This window comes from Homalodisca vitripennis, chromosome 4 (genome assembly GCF_021130785.1).
Source record: "Homalodisca vitripennis isolate AUS2020 chromosome 4, UT_GWSS_2.1, whole genome shotgun sequence".
Taxonomy (NCBI): domain Eukaryota; kingdom Metazoa; phylum Arthropoda; class Insecta; order Hemiptera; family Cicadellidae; genus Homalodisca; species Homalodisca vitripennis.
Genome location: NC_060210.1, coordinates 65,977,972 through 65,991,992, shown reverse-complemented (window position 1 = coordinate 65,991,992; position 14,021 = coordinate 65,977,972). Strand labels below are relative to the sequence as shown.

At 32.0% G+C, this 14,021-nt stretch overlaps 1 protein-coding gene across 1 annotated transcript in view; it reads right to left on the bottom strand.

Annotated features, from left to right (window-relative positions):
- Nucleotides 1-2,241: 2,241 nt before the first annotated feature.
- Nucleotides 2,242-14,021, bottom strand: part of LOC124359430 (drebrin-like protein) — a 29,850-nt gene continuing 18,070 nt past the window's right edge. The window contains exons 8-12 of the mRNA XM_046812168.1: nt 12,484-12,650; nt 11,778-11,916; nt 10,824-10,937; nt 6,521-6,661; nt 2,242-2,746 (exon numbers count right to left, since the gene is read on the bottom strand). Of these exons, the coding sequence (XP_046668124.1) occupies nt 6,522-6,661; nt 10,824-10,937; nt 11,778-11,916; nt 12,484-12,650 (560 nt within the window). The 3' untranslated portion in view covers nt 2,242-2,746; nt 6,521. The remainder of the gene's footprint in view (nt 2,747-6,520; nt 6,662-10,823; nt 10,938-11,777; nt 11,917-12,483; nt 12,651-14,021) is intronic.

Here is a 14,021-nt window from a genome sequence, read left to right as displayed (position 1 = left end):
TCAATACTTGTACATGTTAACCACGGTACACTTTTCTCAGGAACAGCTGGACTTTGGTACACTTATAAAACTAACTCTTACACAACTGGACATGTAGAATTTGTAATAGTTTGCTCTAAAAATTTGTTATGACATTTTACGTTATGAGATGTTAAAAAAAAATATTACCCCTCCTCTATAGACTAATGGTTATAGTCTTGGCTCTCTAACCGAGAGATCATGGGTTCAAATCCCGGGGAGGTCTTAATCATGTACTTTGTACTTTAATAAAAACCCAGTGCACTACAAATCTGGCATAGCTAACGCTGAGGCTTAAATGAGATTAAAAAAAACTTAAGGCATGTGTAAAAAATTAACACAAATTCAAAGTGAAGCATATGAAAATTTGTACATGTCCAATTGTGTAAAAGGGGGAGTTCTAGAAGTGTGCCAAATTTCAGTTCTCTAAGTCAAATGGCTCCTGGCAAAAGTGTATTTAAGTGTGAAAAAATATAAATTTAAGAAAACGGTAAAAATTGCCAATTAGTAGTATCCTGGGCCGGTCTGGATCTTCATTTTCTTCAAACTCCCTTCTATCTTTCTTGTTAGCTGCCTTGACAGACTTGTTAAGTTCATGTATTATCCCTTATCTGCTTTTTTGTTATTCTTCAAAGGTCAAACATTGTCATTGTGGGCACACAGTTTTCCCCAGCAGGCAGACCCACTGGAAAATCAGGCACTTTGTAATATTTCCTTTATTGTAGCCTCCTATTGCATCTTATACATCTAAATGTAGGGTACCTAGTCTAACAAATACTTTTTTGGAATTCTGTTAATGTTATTTAGCGATTCGCTAATATTCTGTGTACCACCATGAGCACACTGCAAGTATGACTGGATTGGTCCAGGAAGATGGGTTTTATTTCTGGTAGTACTGCAGGAGGAAGATGTGTATCCTCTGAATTTTTGTATTCAGTTCCCTCTATTATTGAATTTTGATACTTATACCAAGTATAGTTGGCTTTAGAGCACAACTCATGTTCAGGTTTTCTTCAGATGAACCTAAATGAAAATATTCTGCCCATACTGCATATTTCATAGCATTAAATTCTATTGTAACATTTTTCCTGATGGCTAGGCACCATAAAAGATTTGGATTTGTCCGTTGGTAATAAATTCCTTTTATTTTTTTAATTAGCTACTATTTAATGTCACTGTAATAAATAGTTCAACACAAATTTGTAGACTTTATGATATAGACTATGAACACTATTTACATGGGAAGCTCAATCTTGCAACTGCTGCAATCCAGATGGTCAAGGCTGATTTCAGACTCTTCAAATGATTATTTTTCAAAATTAAGGTAACTTTAACCATACTGTATTATATATACTTTTAAAGAGGAAATCAAGCTACCCGAAAAATATAAAAAACTGAAAACCCAATAAAATTCCATTTCAAAATGGTTTGCTCCCCATCCTAACTCTTACAGAGTAACATCAACTTCAAATTAAGTAGCAAATCAATAAAAACTTATTTTACTAGTTAAAAATAATATGTATTATGTGATTTTTATTGTGCTTATTGGTCCATTTAAGAATAAAACCTACATATGCATTTTTATTTAATTCATCCGTATGTATCACTTTAAAATAAAAGCTTGTGTTTTAAATTAAGTTTATAGTACATAACACAAATCTGTCTGTTATTGTTTTGAAGAACATCATATGATGCACAAAACGATGAGTGCACTTAATTTGCAGAAAGAACCCATCATTAATTATTAAAGAGTTCTGATACTACAAAATCTAGTACAATACTAAGCCAACTCCCAAAAATAATTGCATTACATTAAAAAATATAAAATCATTTGAAAAATGAACAAGTTTTATTATGCACCATTATGAAGCATTGTACTGACTAGAAAGTTGCACACAATAATAGCTTTAGTAATAATTATAATTCTAAAATACAATTTTGACTTAAAATTAATGCTTATTTTTGATTAAATAATCTAGTATATATAAAAAATAAGAAAACAAGTTTTATTGTGATTCAGATAAAAAATAAATATAAAAATAAAGCATAATATATATATATATATATATATATATATATATATATATATATATATATATATATATATTAAAAGAAACAAACATGAATAGTCATAATTCCATGTGAAATAAATTATCTATTCCTATCGTAAAGTTACAATTAGTTACAATATTATAGGTATGGTTGAAATAAGTAAAAAAAAAACTAAGTACAAAACTTTACTTAAAAGAAGTATTAATATCCATGTTTATTAGTTCAATGCTTTGATCAGACACTGATATTTCTGTTTGACGCTGCTTGAAGTTTGAAAAATAATACTGGTCTGGATAAAACTAATAAAAGATATATATATAATTGAAGTTTAGAGGGAGGTCAAGATCAAAGGAAATATTTTACTACACTTTACACATGTGAATGTCCTACTAAATTTAGTTTTTTGTTCGTATAACTATAAGGTCAGGAAAATATTAAATAATATAATAAAAATAAAACCATAATTATAAAAAGAACTTATAAAATTTACATTTCTAATGTTATAGAACACCAAGGATGGAAACTGTGATGTAACAAGGGTCAGGTTGAGCGCGCAGAGCGGAGCAGAGATTGAAGATTAGACTAGCTCAGGTTGCAGTCTGTTGTAAGTATTGCACCAATCTAAGTGGTTCCAGACCAAGCAATATTTGATATCCCATGGCAGTCAGTTTTGTTGCTGAAACAAGGTAACAATTATCTCACAGAATTTAATTAGCTGACACAATAAGATACTGTGAGTCAAATTTCTATAAAAGAAGTTAAATATCATTTCTGAATGCAAAAAACACAATTGTGTTATACTTTGAAATTGAATTCTTAGTTTAAGAAGTTATAACTGTTAATGCTTTTTTTTTTTAAAGCTTTAACAACAATGTTTAATGAGGGGCATTATTTCTGTTATCTTATGAATCTTTTTTTAAGAAGAGGCCAATCTCCTTTTATGTCTTGTTGCGCCTGTCTTCATAAGCCACTGGCCTGTACGAGGATCTTATCAAGTAGAATAACAAGGAGAGTCAATACAATACAAGATTGATGGTACTGTTTAAAAGTGAAACGGTCAAAGACAGGATTTGAACCAGCACTATCTCTAACTCTGATTCAAAGGCTTCGATCGCTCGACCATCGGCCTAGTAAATACTACTAAGGATTGACTGATTTAAAAAACATTTGGTTGTCATCAATACTGTATGATCTTTTAACCCTTTTAATGCCAGCATAAATTTTTCTTGTGTAGAAAAATATGCCAAGCCAATATCAGATTGACATGCGACAAATGCCAAGCCTATTTTGTAGAAAATGCAGAGTTTTGTATAAAAATTCATATGTTTGTAATTTATTGTCATAGGGTCATGGAAATGGTCTTGTTTTGTTTGTATTTAGTTCCATTATTGAAAAAAATAGTTGTTTAAAACTTTTCAAAAATGATAAAAAAATAAAAATAACAAAATATCATTAAAAAAAATATTTTTTATAAATTTTTAGTTTGTTCTATAATAAGATAGCTTAAAATTAATACCAACAATAATTTCAATATTTTACATAATAAACACAGTTAATTGTTAGTACACACACAAAATTTCAAGTACTTACCTCAATAAATACAGAAGTTATTTTATATTTTCCAGATATATACATATCTTGAAAAATCACTTTATTCTAACGCGTATAGTCCTATTGGTTTTGAGATCATACATTGTTCTAAGTCCAATAAAAACACAATGAAAACTCAAAAACAGAAAATTTATAACTTATTACTATGTAGTGTATACTATTGTGATGTATATTTACAAGAACTATATACAATTTTCCGTGTGTAATGTTCTAACACCTGTGGTCACCAAAGCATGTCGGATGGACACCTTTCTTACATGCTTTACAAACAGTTTTTTTGTTCTCTTTCTTCTTCCTCCAGTACTGGTACTTTGCTTGCTGCAAAACACAACAAGTTTCTTAGCAAGATCCCAGGAAGAGATTCTAGGCCAAAGGGGGGATTAGCTCCAAGATTCTCACCCCCTCCCATATCCGGGTTGGGTCGATGAGGTTGAGGACTTCTGCCTAAGCCACTCACTGGAAAGATCTTCAATTATTGAAGATGTAAATTGAAATCTTGTCAATATTTTCCCTGAACTATTTTCATTGTAAATTATGTAGGCATTCAGTACCATTCTAGAAAATAAATTGATAATAATAATAAGAAAATAAATAAATAAAATTCTAGAGAATAAATATTCTTCTTCCAATATTTGACGGTCCGACGTTCGTCTAAATAACAGTACAACATTTGGGTCGGATCCGTCTATGCCGCCCATATATACATGTTGTATGAGTTTATCATTTGAGGCTTTATTTTAGGATTGTTCTCGTTGCCTTTTTTGTCTTCTAACTTGTTTGAACTGTGCTGGTTCTTTAGTAGAAAGTAGCAAAACTGGATTTTTTTGGGAAAGCCTTCTCACGGTAACCTAACATCAACATATTTTCTTGTCTCATGTATAACTTTTTTCCAACATCAAACTTTTCTTTGAACTGATGAGGTATCCCTTTTCGATTGCTCCGTTAAAGTGCATGTCATGTACGTAAGGTTTTCAAATAAAAATTTAGCCAAAGGAAAGCTGGTAAAAAAAATTGTCCATAAAAAACGTGATAACCCTTTTTTAAATACTGTCCAGTTTCTAAAAGTTTCCGAACAACATTGAAAGCAAGGCCAGTTTCTTTATCTTTATTTTTTACTACCCCTATAGCAGAAGAAGGCCAAACAATACTTTGTCACCGAGTCGCATAACATCCACATCTTTATGCCCCCAGCGATGGTGGTGCTTGTTAGGCAAGTATATGCAATATTTGCGAGTGGCTCTCTTTGTTCCTATTAGACTTTCGTCTACAGAAATCTCCCGATGAGGGGTGTAGTGAGTTCTGAAAATCCTATTGGCAATGTTCTAACAAAGGGGCAAACCTACCACAAGGATCATATTTCAGGATGTCCTGGTTTCGCTAACAATCTGTTATCTGCAATGTGGAAAAACTGTAGGAGACACTGAAACCTGTTCCGGCTGAACATTTTTTCCAAACCAAGGTGTGCTAAGTGAGCCAGTTAGCGACCAATAGCTATCAATTGTAGGCTTTTGAATTATTCCCATATTTAATATAGTAGCTATAAAAGCTTTCATTTTCATGCATAGTTACCGGTTTCCATTGTTGAGCTCTAGATGAAGGTGATAGTGTTTGGGCATGGGATGCAATGTATTCTCGGGCATATTGATTAGTTCTAAGCACAAAAGAATTGATCAAATTTACCGTAAAAAAATAAATTGAAATATGAAATCGGTGGTGAAATCATGTGGAGGACAATGTTTTGGTCCAGGTAGTTCATCAAATGCAAATGTGGTTTGGGAGTGGGTGTCATTATTTTCCTCAACTACGTTCCAGTCAGAGCCAGGTATATTTTGATTTGGGGATATTTTGATTTAGTATATTTTGATTTTGAACGTTGTTTAGGCCTACATTATTAATTAGTACATCTGTAAAATTAGATATTACATCTTCGATAACTTCATTTACAGAAACATGGTCTTGTACATCAAGTCTACGTTTACGTCTGATATGTAAGCTATGGTTGTCATCTCCTTCGTCAGATGAGTCTTCTGATTCTAGGCCTATATAGTCTGGGTCAGCGTCCGAATCGTCATTATATTCTTCCCCTAGACCCACAGAATCCTCAGATGTACTTGATTCATTTTCAGAATCAGAAAGATTGTTCACAAAACCATCAATATAGTCTGAGTCATTCAAGACTTCAATTCCACTTCCTAACAAACTATTTACTAATGTATTTTCACTAACTGGTGATCTACTCCTCTTACTCATCTTCGAAACCAATATAAACACCAATAAAAAGAAAAAGTTTTATACATAATATCTTTATAAAACAATAAATCATCTACAATAACCTCAACACACTGAGCTGTCAGTCTCACTGAAGTGACCCAAACAACAAAAGTAAACAACTATATTTTCATAGATTATAATACATAGAGTAAAATCCAAAAAGGATAAAATGAGGTTTACTTATGTTCCATGTAACCTCTAGACACTGCTATAATACGTTTTGTGAGATTTGATGTACATTAAATGCCTGTAAAGTAAGTTTAAACGAACGATCTTTATAACGATCGTCGGCAATTTTCGCAGTGCCATTGACGATCGCTATATCGATCGTTGGCATTAAAAGGGTTAAGTAAAATATCCAACAAAGGCAATAAGAAGAGTTAAAGGTCAGGTTGGTACTGCTAATGCCATCTCAGTTTTTGGTACTGAAACTCGAGTCAGCCTATTTAGATTTCTGAAGAACAGCAACAAATATGAGTTTATTTACAAATACATTTATTTACTTATTATAACCGCATATGGGGGGGGGGGGACATCTGAACTCATGAAACTGTAGTTATAAGCATACCTCAGTCTAACAGTTGCACGTAGTTGGCAGGGAAGAGACCATAGCTGCCATCAGGAGCCATCCCTTGCCACCAGCCAGCATCTATCTGGTCGATCCTCGTGATGATGTCTCCAGGGTCGAACGAGATTTCTGTGTCATCCGCTGCAACCAAAGTTATCTTTCTTTAAGACTGTTGTACTAAATAATAGGTACATATTCTGCATAGTATACGATCAAATAAAGATAACACACTACTTCTAGTGAAGTAGGATTTATTTGTTACAGAACTTTTAGAGTATGTGTTTTTATTTCTGTTTTTTTTTAATACAATGAAAATCACATAATAATACCGAATGCAGTGCAGAAATCGAGAGAAGTAAACACAATTAATCAAGAGCTATGAATCTTTTATTCACATATGTGATAGTAGTCAATTAATTGTTGTTGTTGGTCTGATCAATAACCAACACTCTAACTAACCAAAGAACTTTTACAAACTTTCTACATATCAACATGCTTTAAGATGAATATTACAAAACATATGTTAAAATGTATTGATTTATTATATAACAATTTTATTGTCAGAGAACAGAATGGCTGAAAGATGTGCTATTTTTTAAAATTTTTAATTTAAAAGTAAATAATATTACTATCAAGAATAATATTTTTTGTTCCATAAGAAAAAAGAAAAAATAATTGTTTAAAATATTTAGTTTTTTTATGTAATAAGCCAAGAAAAACATTTATCCTTGTATGCTTCACACAAGTTTTATATGTAAAACTAAATTTTATATAAAAAAATAATCTTTAACCAATAAGAAAATAATTTGTTCCTGTACACAAGCTCAAGGAATAAAAAGTTCCACTGACCAACCAACATATTTGTACTAAAATATTTGAAATACTTCCAAATAATGTGGTTTCACTTATCTTATTTTTGTGGTTTATTTTATATTTATATATATATATATATATATATATATATATATATATATGTTATAAATAAAAATGAATAGCTACATGTGTTGCTAAGTGCTAATCTTGAAAACGGCTAGATGAATTTGGCTAATTGTTCTTTTTTTATTCCTTGAAATCTGAGGATGGTTTATATGAAGAGAAAGACCTAAACATTTAACTTCAATATTTTAGGCGCAAGAAAAAATGGTAATATTTATGATTCATAATCCAAATTCAAGTGACACTAAACAGCTGTTGACACTTTCAGTTGAAGTTTGTTAAAGAGGCAACAAATTTTGTTTACAATTTATATTTTAGACCTGTGTTTTGATCAGTAGCAATGCAGTTATCAAAGACAAAGTTACTATCTAAATTTTACTCCAGATTGCTGAATTTAATGCATTGGAAATACTGTTTTAAACACAGTTTATCCTAAAATACTGATGTGGTTATTCGTTATTTGACACCATTACACAAATGTTCTACCAGACTCCCATGTTAGAAATGTTTCATAAATGTACCAAAATACTTGTTACATATTACTGAGATTTTATCCTAATGCAGGTTGTTGTACTTAATTATTGCTTCACAGTTTTAAGTATATTTGCCAATAAAAAAAGATAACAGCATTCTTTCCAATCCTTAAGTTTGTGTAAAAAATAACAGTTTAAAAATTTGGTTTAGAAAATGAAGATGATACCATGCAAGCTTTTAACATTATAAAAATGTGAAATAACACTGAAAATGCATTTTAAATATATTTTGTTTTGGTTATAATGGTACATTTCTTATTTTGCGTACTTAACATTACCTAACATTTAAAAGTTTAAAACATAACACACATTAATTTTTGTATATATTTGTTTAATTTACCAAATTTGCTGCTTATAATTAACCGTTTGGAGACCAACTTCCGATATATCAGAATTTGGCAATAGTGGAGAATATGGTGAACTTCCTATACATCAAAGGTTCGTAATAAATGGTTTTCATTTACTCAACAACACATTTCGATCGAATTTTCGCAAAGAAGTCTAAATATATAACCAAAGTAACAAAATATACCAGTTTTGTAAATAGTAGTTGACTTTTCGTTTGTTTATTCTATGTCTGTATACATGCAATGTCGTGCGTCTGCTTCCTCTATGGTCAGACAACACGCTAGACGCTGCTTCTCAGGAGTAAACAAACAAACAGATGCTAAGATGTATTTACATTGTAAATAGCGTTATTTACACTGTGTTTCATTTGATTTACGTGAGGAGCAATGAGTGTTCGTTTCGATTATCATTGAACTTGATAAACTTCTAACAAGTGAGTTAGATGAGAGTGAGGATGAGGTTCTTTCCTCAGGGATGGCTCGTTTGTTGATGATTCTGATGAAGATCCATCATGGAAATTTATCAAATCAAATCAACCCTAATCATTAACATCTGGTAGGCGTATTCATTTCATTCCATGCAGTGATAGTGATGAGAGTTCGTTGAGACCGACCAAAATAGTGTTAGAAATAGGTCATGAGGTAGGCCTAGCAAGGGAGGTAGAGGGAAAGCTTGAGGTAGGCCTAGGGGTGTAAGGGTTGGCAATGATCATGTTCCAGATATTCCTGTTGAAGAGTATAATGACTGGAATGAAACTGAAAAACGGGATGATATGTCCTACTTGCTCCAGAATAGTGAAAATTTATGTACTTTTAACTACCTGGACCCAAGCACTATCCTCCACCAGACTCTAGGCTTATAGCCTATTTCAATCTATTTTTAGCATGGCTTTGTTGAAGCTAATGGTAAAAGAGACTAATAGTTAGGCCTGACAATATATTAATAAAATTCAGTATATGATATCTGTCATTGAAGAAGTAAGCCTACTTTCGATTGCAAGGAAAACAAATGTAGGTCACAATGGGCAAAAATAAAATACAATTAAAAAAAGGGGAAAGGATTTTCAAACTGCCTGGAAATAAGGAAAGGTGTTGTGCTGTTTGCAGCAAAAAAGCCTACAAAATGGTGGCATGATGAAAAAATCTAGAACACATCACAAGAAGTGCGAAAGAGGATTGCATAGAATATGTTATCCATATAATGTGTGCTAAATTTAACACATATTCATTTTTTAATCTTGTAAATAATTTGTTTATTGTCAGTGCACTGAACTAAGAGTAGACCTATCTGGAAAATATTTAGTTTAGTTCACATGAGTCTAACTTTATCGATCCATTGTTGGAAAACGCGATATTAGGATTTCATACAAAATGTATATAAATATGTAATATTTCTAACTGACAATTTGAAATTTATTTACCTTCTGAATGGGGGGATGTTCATGTTTTGCTTCAAATAATTTTTAATTACATAATTTCAATTGTACTGGGTTGAGATATAAAGTTCTAGATTCCACTGTTCTTCTTCTTTTGAGAAGACATTTCAAATGAGGTGTCATTTAATGGGTCTTTAAATTTAAAAATATTGAGCCCCCCAAATCCCATTTTGGGGAAATGGACAAAGTTTGTAACAGTAACTAAAAAGTTCACTTCTATTTCCTAGAAAGATGTCCTGAGTTCCATCCCTCCATCTTTATTCATCAAAAACTAATCAGAGTGTATCCATATTTTTAACCGACACTATATAGGCAAATTTGTGAATTTTTACGACAAGGAGATTAACTCTTTGTTTGAAGTTTATTTTTGACAATTGAAGGATTGTGAATGAAACAGGATTTTTCCGGACATTTGCCATCGTTCAGTGAAACAACAAAAATCAGTAACACTACGTTTCAAGATTTGCAATCTGATCTCTTCTTCAGGTAAATAACCAACCTAACACATAATTACAAACTAGGCTATAATAAACAAATCATACCTGAGCGTTGTGACACATTGAATCACGTCTCAAAGAAGACCAAACATTAAAGGAAAGAACTAAACTTCCCGTGCCAGTAATTAGAACTGTTAGAACTATGCACTCAATACAATTATTTTGAGTTAGAGGGTCAAATTTACCATCAAGATGAGGGGATGGCGATGGGTTCTCCACTGTCTCCTATGGAGGAATTTGAGCAAAAAGCTTCGACTTCAGCTCAGTTCAAACTGAAGATTTGGTGGAGGTATTTGGATGATACCTTTGTTATTTTTCCTCATGAAGACACTGAATTGAATTGAATGAGTTTTTGAATCACATTAATAGTATTTCTCCTTCCATCCGCCTCACAATGGAAGTAGAAGTCCAAAACAAGCTTCCTTTTTTGGATGTGTGTATTAAGAGATTTAAGGATTTCCTTAAGAACCGCGTTTAAAACACACAATACTATTAGATCTCTCCTCATTAAAGAAAGTAGATCAGACCAGATGTAACATCAAAAAATAACCTACCTGCTTGATAATCATATAACGCTTGAGCTCTTAGGTCCAAGTCCTCATAGTCTTCCATGGCGGCTCCGTTGTTCATGTACAAATCATCCACATAAGGCTGTGCTCTCTCGATATCTAAACACCAAGATGGATTCATATTACTTTTAATTTGATAATTGTGGTAATAATGTGATTCGCTTAACCTACAGACGAAAACATCACTAAAGTTCACCAAATGGTGCTAGGTGACCACCGAATTAATGTGACAGAAATACATTAACTGACTGGTTATGAACATGTCAAAAGAATGTGATTATCACATATTAAATCAACATTTAGGCAATTATAGCAAAATCCTATTTTGCGTTGAAAGTATAATTAATCTGAATTAGAAGTGCAGAATCTGAAATAAGAATTACTCATACTTTTGCTTAGCTTCTGGCCCTCTTAATCATGAACACTGCAAAATGAATACCTGTTGCACGATATAAAACTAGTTCCATTTTTAAAATATCATAGGACACTATCATATTACATCATAAGTGCTTTCACTAATAAAACTATGAACTTCAACTTTGGAGTTCCTCTATATTGATCTAAAATAGTTCAATTGTTACTGAAATCTTGGGAGCTATGCAAACAAATACACAGAATGTTGCATAGTAATTGTGGGGGACGACGCGGGTTAGATGCTATTATTTATTACAAACCTATATAATTAAAATCATAATTTAAATATTATTGTGCTTTTATTCGCTAGGTGACGTAGCTAAATGACACCTGATTACAATACTTAGCACAAAACAAAACTCAGATAAATTTTAATGTAGCTGATTGCTATTGTTATGAACATTTTTCCATCATGTACTTTTTAAGCGTGTTAAACCTAGTCATTCTTTTTTACAATCACAATGCACTAAAACTATTTAGAACATAATAAGTATCGAACTTACTATATGATAAAAATAACCCTACCGTTTGCTTCAGCCTCCTCATTGCCATTGACTGGAACACTGTTCTGTGGAACATGACCATTGTTTTGTTGTTCTGGAACATTGTTTTCTTGTGGTGTGGCAGGCAGTTCCTCTACTATAGAGGGCTGTGATTCTATAACCTGTAACACAGCAAAAGCCAATTGTTGATGCTTAAGTGAGAAGTATCTAGACACGTCAATTGCTTCTACTGCTACAATTAATTTAACAAACGTTACTGTAAAATAATTCTTAACAAACGATGATTGTTAAAATAATGCAGCCAAAATCCAGCATGAAAATTAATCACTGGTTTTCAAAAGCCTTGATTTCTTTTAAATACTCTTCACCTAAGTCACTGCTTTTTCCCCATATTGTAAAATACCCCTGGACAGATAACAGGAACCATTAGAGATATCCACTTAACCCACCGGCATCCATATTTGGTTTCTTCAATAATCTCACAGCCTGTAAAAAATTTCTCTTGTTCCTATTTCATGCATCTTACAAGTTTAAATATTCTACAGAAATATTGATCTTGAAATGTGCAAAACATATCACAGGAAGCTATAGAACTATTTAAAAACTAACAGAATTACTTAAATAATATATTACTTGAAAGTGTAAACACATTCTGGATAACTGCATGCTCCAATACTTCAACATCTAGAACAAAAAGGAGTTTGAATCCTAGTGTAAACATCACTCACTTTGTTCACTGGCTGACTGATACTGTTGATCTGTTGACTGACACTATTCACCCTAGCCTCAGGAACAGGTGTTAACTCTTGCACTGGTGTAGTCTCTACAGCCTGAGCAGGTGGCCACCTGACTTTCTCCGCAACAGGTGACACTTTTTCTTTCACAGGAGAAATAACTGCAAATGGAATCAAACATAATCATAATAATACATAAACCACCAACAAAACAGTTTCAAATTTAAACCTCTGGAATGAATCGCACAATTTTTATTAGAGTTTTCTGCCTGTAATAAATAAATAATCATATTGTTTTATGAAATAAAAGATACTGTTCTGTCACAAAGACTTTTGTCATACATAATAGTAATAGAGTCAAATAAGTATATATATTAGAGTTTCTGTGGAATTTTTCAGTGAATTTCGCACAACAATATACAGAAGTTCCTGTGGGATTTGTGTCTAAAAATTCCCTACTACTCTACTATTAAGCACCTGCTTATGCAATATTTGCAGTGCACTCATGTTTATGTGAAAACATAAGGGAAAACAGAAATTTTTCCTTTTTTTCCTAACCTTGTAACAAGAAATACAGCCATCCCAAGTAACACCCGAGACAGAACTGAACTTGGATCATGAACCATAATATCATCGTATTATAATACTCTCCTAGGGAGAAAAATGTGTTTGAGCAGCAAGTTGAATAAATTAACTGAAAATTAGGAGGGTAAAATTAGAGGAAGGAGTTTCCCTTCTTATGGTATTCTGTCTGAGAGCTATTATTAAGCCCTTTAAAACCATCAAGATGAAAAAGAATGTTTTAAAACCCACCATTATAGATGTGAATAATATTTATCTCAATAATATTTTTCAGGAATAGTTTAGTTCTTGCAACAGTGACAGTTCTGACATTGCTATTTATAACTATTTACAAGCACTTGAAGGATCAAACGAAAGGGAGATTTTAGAGCCACCCGTTCTTTTTTTAGACTTAATGAGTTGTTTATAGGAATAGAAAATATTTAAACTTATAAGATTTCTATTCTAATAATCTAAAACTAATTAAAAGTTGGCCGCTAAAACACTAAAACACAAAAGTACAAATATATCAACAAAATTGTCAACATCGTATTTTTGTCCAGTTATTATATTTTGGCAATATTTGAAAATGTTGATTAAATTATCAGTTTTAATGAAAATATAATGTCCTTGGTTACAAGTGAAAGAGTATCTTATTGATTGAGCCAGTTATCTACATAATGACGATACTGAGGTGAAATAGTGGATCCACTATCTTATCACTACAGAATGATTGGTAGACAGTAAATGAAATAATATGTCTACTTTAAAGGTGAATAAAACCTACATACAATCAATATGGCCAATCAAGGTGGTTAAAGTGTATTAATTATAAAGCGAGGGTACTTTTCGGAGATAGGCTTTAAAACGAAGAATAATACTTCAGCATAAACTACTATTTAACTTATTCATGAGATATTAAATTGTAGTAACTCAGACAAGCAGAAAATAAAGTTACATAAGCTAATGCT